The 10,726-nt window shown below is 41.6% G+C and overlaps 1 protein-coding gene across 1 annotated transcript; it reads left to right on the top strand.

Annotated features, from left to right (window-relative positions):
* The first annotated feature begins 1,502 nt into the window (after positions 1–1,502).
* mipb (major intrinsic protein of lens fiber b) lies at positions 1,503–4,562 on the top strand. Its single transcript, XM_017723560.2, has 4 exons — positions 1,503–2,412; positions 2,972–3,136; positions 3,245–3,325; positions 3,562–4,562. Exons 1-4 carry the CDS (start codon positions 2,050–2,052, stop codon positions 3,745–3,747), a joined length of 795 nt encoding a protein of 264 aa, XP_017579049.1. The 5' UTR covers positions 1,503–2,049; the 3' UTR covers positions 3,748–4,562.
* Positions 4,563–10,726: the final 6,164 nt, after the last annotated feature.

The raw sequence follows: 10,726 nt of genomic DNA, 5'->3' as shown, positions 1-10,726 counted from the left end.
ATAATATATATATATTATTATAATAAAAGATTGTATTGATATGCTTTCATTGTAATTTGCAATAATCATCTTAAATCGACATCTATACTTTCTTCACACACCAACGCACAGTCAAACATGCAAGCTTACAACTACACATGCACACACATGCTTCAACCAAGGACAACAGATATTCAGTGCCAGCTAGCATTTTTTGTCATGGACAAATGTTGTTCCATATGTATAAGGTAAAGTGTGTGCGTGTGAGTGAGAGAGTGTGTGTAAAACAGATGAGATCAGCTATCTTCATTCACTATTGCCCTCCTGTAGCAGAGGGATTTTCCAGGGCTTTAGATAGATATGGGCCCCCACCCTCTACCACTGCACCGGGCCCTGCTCTCACAATACAAACCTCTGCCTAATCACTTCTGCCCTTAACAAACCAGAGGCCACCAGAAGCAGAAAGCCCAGAAGCTCACACTGCCCACACATCTACATCTGCACACTGTTCTGTATTGACCTTCTTATTGTGTTATTGTTTCCAATTCAGAATTAGTCTCACCATATTGTCATCTTCATCAATGAAATGATCTTTGTTTGAACCTGTTTGTGAGTTTACATTATTCTCTTTGGGGTAGACATATATGAAGACTCAATTTACATATATAAGTTACAGATGATTATCATCTGTTTTTGTAAAAAAATAAAGTATTCAATAAATATATACTACAAAGCATTCTAGTCATTAAATCAGGATGATACATTTTAAGATTCATGGTTATATTGTTCTGCATTCCCATGTAGTACAACTATTTACATGGTAGTTGGATATTTGCTATGACAATAGGTTTTCCAGCCTCAAGGATTCTGATGGAAGTATATGTACTGTTGGTTCAAGCCTCTTCTGCAAGGCCCTCTCATGAATCACTGAATTGTGTGTGGAGATGCATGACACTTCTCAGCCAGTGTATGTTTTGTATCTCCCTATGCGGGTGTGTGGGGTGACAGGTTAAAAGTCAGCATTAATTATCTGGCCTTAGCTAGTGGTACAGGTACAACTATAAGATTCCTGGTTAAAATAAATGTATGTACAGAACCATAAAGCACTTATGAGCAGGGGACATGTCTCATGAACTGTCTTATATACTGAAGAAATATCCAATATCTATGTACTTTCATGTCCTTGTCTGTGTTACTGTGTCTGTTACAGAGTAATACAGCAGGACCCAAAGCTGGTTTTACCCTCTCTTTGAAATTGTAGCTAATTATGTATTACATAATAGAGGTTCCATGTCCACCCTTTCACTCCAAATGTTCTCAGCTAACTTGAGCGCATGATATTTCTGCCACCAAACAGAGAAAGCAGCCAAAGTTTGTTTGATCGGTGACTCCCCCCTAGTGCCTCTTCCCCCCTCAGAGGGGTTGGGGGGATTATGTCATCATGCTGGGGCCCCGAGGCCATTATAAATGCCCCTTGTGCCCCCTCTGTGCCCCGTCAGACTAGCTCTTCTCACCGTGGGCAAGATATGCTCCATATTTTCTTTTCTGTGTTTCCTTACTAGAGTCAGCCCTGTAGCCATAGCCTTTTAGCCTAGATGTTTAGACTCCCCTGACAAACCCTGTAATCCTTTACAGCACACACGCACAGTCAGACACACTCCTCATGTCTCTTTGACAGTTGCGGTGTGGTGCGGGTTAAGCAGCGGGGTTGAAAGAGCTAAACTGTGTATGGCTACATGTTTGACTGTTGGCTTGCAGCTTTAGCTAACGGCTAAATCCATAGAGACTTCTTTTTTCATGAGCTTTTCCCCCCTTCTTTGTTTCTACTCATTGTCTGTTTGTTTGACCTCTTGAAGCCCAAAGAGAAAAAAAGAGACTTGAGTTAAATTAGCAAAAGCTCTTCACAGGATTACAATTTTTCTTTTTTTTTTCTTTTTCATCAAAAGAAAAAAGAAAACCTCAAAAGGACAATTTGTTTTTGGCAGGCACTTCCAGTACCTATTAGCCTTACTAAACAACAAAAACTTTTCATCTCATCAGTACTTGCTGGCTCGGACCTGTCTGGTCGCCATGATGTGGGAGTTCCGTTCCATGATGTTCTGGCGAGCGGTGTTCGCCGAGTTTTTTGGCACCATGTTTTTCGTGTTCTTCGGCATGGGTGCTGCGCTGCGTTGGACCTCCGGCCCGTACCATGTGTTCCACACCGCCATCTGTTTCGGCTTCGCTGCCGCCACGCTCATCCAGTCCATTGGCCACATCAGCGGCGGACACATCAACCCTGCTGTCACCTTCGCTTATCTGGTGGGCTCCCAGCTTTCTCTGTTCCGTGCTGTGTTCTACATCTGCGCCCAATGCCTGGGCGCCATGGCAGGTGCTGCCGCTCTCTATGGAGTCACCCCTAACAACATGAGAGGCATGCTGGCTCTGAACACAGTAAGTGAAAGCTCCCCCTGCAGCAGGACTCAGTCAGGCTCTGTGGATTACATTAATACTGACAATTTATATATGATTCTTCATGCTCTGTGGATTAAAATAATGCATGCAAATTACATTCAAAGTTGACTGTTATTTTGGCTTTTTCTTTAAAAGATGGGCTAACGTTAGGAAGTTACATTAACTTTAAGTGATATTCAAACAGTTAAAACAACCTAAAAGCTACCTCTATGTTGAGAAACGTTGCACCAGTATCATGCTTCTGAGCTAGCAGCCATTGTCATTCGGTATGTAATACCTCCAGTGCTATAAATTTGCCACATTATTCCATAAGTGGATATAGATGCATATTTCCAAAATACATATTTTTGATTTCGCCAGTGCAAAATGCATAATCATGTAGATTTAATAACTTAAATTCTATAAAAGAGAAAGCCAAGTTAAAATTCTAGGTATTTCTGCCCAAGACTTGCTTCACAATAAAGTGGCACCACTATAAGGTCTACTCAAACAGAAACAGATGGACTGTTATTGATGCATTTTGCCTCATCACCCACAGCTGCAGCCTGGCATCAGCCTGGGCATGGCCACAACAGTGGAGGTGTTCCTAACCCTGCAGCTGGTGGTCTGCATCTTTGCAGTGACCGACGAGAGGAGAAACGGACGTGTAGGCTCAGCTGCTCTCTCCATCGGCTTCTCTATCACTATGGGCCACCTGATGGGGGTGAGAGAGTGAGAGAGAGAAAGAGAGAGAAAAATCAAGAAAGAATCAAAAATATGCAAACAAAAGTGAGGCACCAGTTGTTTTACTAGCATGTTTATCTTTGTCTAGATGTATTACACTGGGGCTGGCATGAATCCTGCTAGGTCCTTTGCCCCTGCTGTTCTCATGAGGAATTTCATCAACCACTGGGTAAGACAGAAAAAGATGTATCAATTTAATATAGATACATAAACTTCTGAATGTTCTCCTCCATAATGTTGTTTAACGTAGACTCTACATTTCAGTTTCTCATTTTCAAAACTTGCAGATTAGTTGTATAGTACTTACTAACCATTGTAGTACTCAATGAATAAGTCTTATGATTAGTAACTCAGAGGTTAATGTACAAGACATTAAAACATGTGGGTTTGTGTTTCTCATGGTAGGTGTACTGGGTGGGGCCCATGATTGGTGGTGCTATGGGAGCTATTCTTTATGATTTTATGCTGTTCCCGCGTATACGGGGGCTTTCCGAGAGGCTAGCTACTCTCAAGGGCAGCCGACCCCCAGAGGCCGAGAACCAGCAGGAGACACGTGGAGAGCCCATTGAGCTCAAGACTCAAGCACTATAAACCTGCGCCAACCTGCAGACCGCAACCCAACTGTGCCCCCCAAGAGCCTCCATCGCTCAGACTCAATCATCAGCCCATATACACTAATTGTGCTTTTGATAAAATCTATTAACTCTGTCTTAAATGGATGAATTAAAGGTCTGACTGGAAATGCAGAAAGGGACATATACTGAAATAGCTAAAGTATGCTAATATTGGTTAATATTAGCAAATATTAGCTGATGCTAATCTTCTGGTACAAACACACCAAAATCTACATTTCTTTATTTCTTGAGTTGCAGGGCAAATGGGTCAGCCATGGCAAGGGTCTGGATAGCCAAGGGTAAAGTCAGCATGATGTGGAAGCGATTTAAAAAAACCAAAAAAAAAAAACCAAAACAGGTAGAGTTATGGGGGATAAGGGCCAGAATGGGTTGGGTATTAAAGGGGACAGCCTCCAGTCTCTCTACCCTTATAGGGATAAGCTAGAACAGTTTACTTAGGCATGCTTTTCACTTTTCATCTGATTATAGCTTATTTTCAATTTTATTTTCTACAACACAGGATGTGGATGTATGCTACTTAACCAGGATTTCATTCTTCAATACATTTTTTTTTTTTCATTTTATTTCTGTGTGTGAATGTGGGAGTGCGGGTGTGAGAGTTCATGTTGGGGCTGCAAGCAAGTGGGGCCGAGTATGAGCATGTGTGGGTGAGTGCATTTGGGAGAATTTGTGCCGGTATGTTGGTTTGTAACAAGTATTGATCTGTGTGTGTGTGTATGTGTGAGAGAGAGAGAGAGAGAGGGAGAGAATATGTGTGTGTGTGTGTGTGTGTGTGTGTGTGTGTGTGTGTGTGTGTGTGTGTGTGTTGTTTATGTTTTCTGAGCTTTTATTTTGGGTTTTTATCATGACAGCTCGACTGTATTTGTACCATGCTTGTGTTTCATTTCTTCTTTTTACGGTACTGAAGACACCCCATTCTGTATTATTTGCAATGATTTTTCTTTCATGCTCACTTTTTACACAAACCACCTGCTTGATTGATATGTTTCAAAGACACAATACACAGAACAACACTGTCTCCCAGTCATTTCTATGCCACCATGCATTGACAATGGTTGGGGTGCTTTACACTGAGTCTTGTTTCAAAATAATGCCCTGATTGGGTGCACAAAGTAATATGGATCACGGTTGAAAATAAACACAAAATGTGACATGAAAGTTTTTGCAAGTGCCTGTGCAAGTCTGGTGCAACCTGTGCAAGTGCTTCTCTAGAACTCAGGACTATCATTACTATTTCCCTCAGGAACCACCTAGGTAATAAGTAATAAAGACCACAAGAGGGCGAAACACAACAACCACAACTATACTCCATGGCACATGAGGACAGTTTGTAGGCAAAAGATACGAGACACATTTTTAATGTGTCTCGTATCTTTTGCCTACAAACTGTCCTCATGTGGTGTTTTAAATAAATAGCATAGGAGAAGGGAATATGTGTCATTAGTGTGATTTGTGTGATTTTACTAATACTAATCATTAGTTGCCATTAGTTACAGGGAACTAATGAATAATTATGCAATTTACATCATCAGCTACAGCTTTAGCAAATACTGCTTTAAAATTTTAAGTCAAATGTCAGAATCATCAGGTTTATCCATATACAATGTATACACATAAGCATAACAGGCATCATATTTAACACAACTGATATTAGGTATAGCATCTGGACATTAATACAAGCTCTTCTGTATTTACATTGAAGTAATGTAACTGTGCAAAGTTACAAAAACTCAGGTCTCAAAGAGTAATTCGGTGAATGCAAGGAAGAAGTTTGCAAAACTCTTTTTAAAGAACAATTCATTTACATCTCTAAAGGAAGTGGTGTTTGGGTCACCTTAGGCTAACCCTGCCAAAATGGTGCTCTTAGCTCTGCAGTTCTCCTCAGAGTGTACTTTGGTGATCTAAACAATGTGCAGACCTACAGGGCAAGAACTCTCACAGCTCCTTTTACAGTTTTTAACTTTTAATGTGCATTTGGGATCAGTGATAGTTTTTTCCTAAAGAGTTAAATTCCTTTTCTATAGCGACTTCATTCAGATTATGAGCACAATGAAGCTCAAAGGCAAGCTGATTTGTGAAAAAATAACCAAATACATTTTGTTTACCTCTGAATATATTCCTTTCCACTATGTTGTACAGACAACTATAAACAATACCATGCACTCTGATTGGTCTTCGACTGAACACCCTATGGCTTTCTGGTCCTCAAATGCCTGCTCAGTTGGGGACTGCAGGCCCTTAAGTGCATTGTTTGGGATTGAGCAAGTTGTTGGTCATTCTGGCTGTTTTCAGTAAGGCAGATCAATGGGCTCAGTTTACAAATTTTTTTTTGGCCTTGATTCTTTTGGCTTCCAAATGGCTAGTTGCTAGTTGTTGTTGTTTTTGTTTTTTTAAAATCATCTCTATACACCATACAAACCATACAAGTCCTGCGAAAATATAGAATCTTTAGCCACTTACATGGGTCCTGCAGGACTTGGCCCTGGGTAGGCCTCCTGTGGAGGTGGCTGAGTTGAAAGATAGGGCCTCCAAGAGTGGAGAGGAAAGGGTAGATGAGAGTAGAAATAATTAATGTATTGAATGCCATGTATAAAAGGCAGTTAAATCAGACAGTGGTGTACAAGACGTCTGATCATCACAGCAATTAGATTAGCTACGGATTATCTAGTTCATTGCCCAAAACTTCCTAAAGAGGCATTAGTAGAAATATGTACTGCAAAATACTACCAGAGAACTGAGAAATAAGAATTACCACTCTGTAATGTCGTCCGGGTTTTTTCAGACGCTAGAGGGCGCTACCGAGTGAATCCAAAATGAATGGGTTGACACGGAGCATTTAAGCAAAATCAGATTATAAATGCTTAAACATTTTTAATGTAAAAGAATACATGCATTTCTGGAACACTGAATATCATATACATTTTTGACACAGTTATATTTTTAAGAGATTTTAAACCTAAGTTATAGGAGTTTAAAAAGCCCCTCATGTATGACGTCAATGAGCACGAACAGCCAATCAATTATTACGCTCTACATATACTCTATATATATAAATATATATATATATATACTCTATCTTCTCTATATATATAAAATCCTATATAGATAGAATTTCTTTTGATATAACGGGGGAATAGGAACTGGCCAGGCTCCTCATAATCCGGTGTTCTGTCGAATTGTGCTGCTTTGTCGAAAAATGCTACCGTAGCGTTAATCGTCAGCAGACTCTATCGATCTGTGCTACTCCATCGAGAAATGCTACCTTATCGGTTTGCACTTCCAGTTGTGTGTTTCCCATTAAATAGAGCCTAACTCAGTATTATGACGCATTTAATTACAAAATCAAGTACGTGCACTGTATGGACAAGGGAAGCATGGTTTTAAATCCATTATAACTTCCTTATTAAATATTTTCCATGTGTAGCATATCTCGATAGACTAATATCACATGTCACATAATGCATCCCTTATCGAAAAATGCTTCCAGTACAGACCCATATCTTTTTACATCACTACTTACTCTTTACATTCTTTACATAGTTTTTACATTCTGCAGAAAAGTGCGATGAGTGCAGGCAGGATGCAAAACATTTATTAAGGAGCCTATATAAATGTTTATAGGTCAGGAAACAATAAAAAAGATAAGAAATTACTCACCTGAACGTATACTCGACAGAAAGGGAGCATAGATTAATGGGCGTGGAAACTTATGACAAGGCTGTGGGTCTGCGCATGCGCAAAAGTGCAACGTAGCAAATATCGATGCGTAGCACAACTCGACAGAACACCCCGGCCCTGAAACGGAGTTTAACTTTAGGAGCGAAGCGATGTGGCGATAACCAATAGGAAATGAGCATTGAGCAGCGTAGTACGCGCTTTATCTCTGCCACTGTGAAACGGTATGCTCCATTTTGGTTCCCAGATAATTGTTCCTACTACAGGTGGAATAATGGCGGCGGAAAAGAATAATAAGCACACAAGCGAGTTCTCGCCATGATTTTTTATTTCTAACGGGAATGCATCTGATTTGTGCTTGGCAACCAACCGTCCACTGGAGCTCAGAAACGCCCACAGGCGATTGGCAATCTGGGCGACAAGAGGCGAAAAGTCATTGCCGGTGTGAACGTAGGGTAACAGTATATTAGCACTAAGCAAATTCTCATACACATTACTTTTTATTTTTAGAATAAACACTGATATTTAAAACTTGTAAAGGACATTAACAAATATTTTAACTTGTATGTAGAAGTACTTCTGGTGCCGGTCCCAAGCCCGGATAAAAGTTGAGGGTTGCGTCAGGAAGGGCATCCGGCGTAAAACTTGTGCCAAAACTATCATACGGATCACAAATATGATTGCCATACCGGATCGGTCGAGGCAACGACCGCCTCCAGGGTTGTTGACCAGCAGGGTGCCAGTGGAAATTGGACTACTGTAGGTCGAAGACCATCAAAGAGGAGAGGAAGAAGGCGGGTTCGAAGGCAGCGAGAGAGAAGGAAACGCAGAAGTGTGGAGGTTAGAGTAGGGACTCTAACTGGTAAAGACAGAGAGCTTGCAGACATGATGGAGAGAAGGAAGGTAGATATTCTGTGTATCCAGGAGACCAGATGGAAAGGAAGCAAGGCCAGGAACATTGGAGGTGGATTCAAACTGTTCTATCATGGTGTAGAGAGGAAGAGAAATGGAGTAGGGATAATCCCAAAGGAACAGTTTGTGAAAAGTGTTCTGGATGTAAAGAGTGTCAGACAGGATCATGAGCCTGAAGTTGGAGGTTGATGGTGTAATTTTGGTCAGTTCATATGCACCACAGGTTGGTTGTCAGTTAGAGGAGAAAGAGGGGGGGGGTGCTGGAGCCTATCCCAGCAGTCTTCGGGCGAAAGACAGGATACACCCTGAACAGGTCGCCAGTCCATCGCAGGGCAGACAGACAGAGTCACTCACACCTAGGGGCAATTTAGCATGTTCAATTGGCCTGACTACATGTCTTTGGACTGTGGGAGGAAACCGGAGAACCCGGAGGAAACCCACACAGACAGGACCCCGGTCGGGGAATTGAACCCAGGCCCTCCTCGCTGCGAGGCAACAGCGCTACCCACCACGCCACCGTGCCACCCTACAACAAACATGATGTGTCAAAAAATGTACATGTGTGTAGCCCGGGCATAAATACGGATCTTAAATGCGCACTATTTGAATCAGTTTACAGCACTGTTTCAATCAGTATATTTACTGTCACTACTGTCATGTGTACCGTCTCTTTAAGAACTAGCAAGTTAAAAAGGACTGCAACTCATATATACCGTCACTTTAAGAACTAGCAAGTTAAAAAGGACTGCAACTCATATATACCGTCACTTTAAGAACTAGCAAGTTAAAAAGGACCGCAACTCTGTGTTCGTAATGTTTAGAGAGTAAAAGTAATGTGATTGGGTGATAACCGTGTCTGTCAAGGTCCCTTGGGTTTTTTTTTTCTTTTCCCCGGTTTTGGGGGTGGGGGGGAGAGAGAGAGAGAGGGGGGAGCTGGAAGGGAGGAACACGAGGAAACACAGGAAAGTGGAGTAAAAGTGAGATTTAGCCAAATATATATATATTTTTTCCCTTTCCAAGGGATTTTAAACTGGTCCCGAGATATATTTTCTTAGGTGAATACAGTTTTAGGTGTTTTATAAATGTTTGAGTGCTCTATAAGCAACTGTGTTTAGCCGCGTGCTGGAGCTAGCGAGACGAGCTAGCTGAGTCGTGTGGACGTCGTTCAAGGTCAGATAGACCCCACGGCGACCGGGACAGCAGTGTGGGTCCTCTGACGAAGATTTCCCCGTTCTGGCTGTGCTGCTGAACAAGGAGAGGCAAGTTGTTCTCCGTGCCTCGTCTGTCCATTTCCTCGCTCTGGTCCCTACCACCAGTGAACTGTAGGTTACTCTCAGATTTAAGAAGGGGTTAGCAACATAGCCACACCGCACCCGAGCATCATTCAGGCTTGCAACCTTTTTTTTGTTTTGAATGTGCGCGCAGTTGTGTGTGTGAGTGTGTGTGTATGTATGCGAGGGGTGTCCCTCAATAATTTGGTTACTGGTTCTTAAAGTTTGGGGTTGATGAACGTATATGATTTTTGTACTGACGGGCTGAGCCGCCTTCAGGTATTTTTTTTTGGGTGAGCACCTACGTGTGTACTGATATGTTTTGCATTCTGGGACTGTACATTTTGGGGTTTCATTTATATTGTGCGTTGTAATGTTACTGTGACTGGTATCTTTCATAAGGCATCGCTGTAAAATATGATACGGTTGTCTAAAGCCAATGCAGTAAAGCTAACGTTTAATTTCATACGCGTGTCTGGCTTAGCTTATTTCTATTAAGGTACTCTAATGCTCTAGTTGGGTAATTCATTCTGTGTTTTAAAAGTCTAAAACAAACTTCTAAAATAACGAACCCTAGCCTCACCCTCTATATTTAGAACATACTGTTACATAGGGGGCACGAGTGCTACATAAAATGGAGGCACCGCTGGGATGTTGAAATCGGATTACTGTAAAGTAGTGGCATAAAATGTTGTAACAAAGCCAGACAGTATAGTTTCAGTTAAGCTTTAAAAATACTTCTACAACGGTCGGTAAACAGTATTGAAAAGCATTCAAAATTAAATTCTGAGCCTTAGTCACAACTAGTCAGATTTAAAATAATCTAACTCCCTACCATCTGACAAAGCTAGTCATAACCCAGAGCATGGCACAACTTCACCATTGGTGTAAAGGGGAAGGCATCAGCCCTGATAATGCATTGTTGGTGAAAGACGTTCCTGACGACACTGAAGTGAGCTTCATTGAAGAGACCCTCGAGTCTGTAAAAGCACTGGGACGAGTCGGAGTGCGAGGTAGGATGTATGACCCCCAGCTGGAGAGTCTAACAGTCCTTTGTGAATGTCGTGAAAAAGTGAA

This window comes from Pygocentrus nattereri, chromosome 9 (genome assembly GCF_015220715.1).
Source record: "Pygocentrus nattereri isolate fPygNat1 chromosome 9, fPygNat1.pri, whole genome shotgun sequence".
Classification (NCBI taxonomy): domain Eukaryota; kingdom Metazoa; phylum Chordata; class Actinopteri; order Characiformes; family Serrasalmidae; genus Pygocentrus; species Pygocentrus nattereri.
The sequence above is the reverse complement of the archived record's forward strand: the minus strand, read 5'-3'. Positions and strand labels throughout refer to the sequence as shown.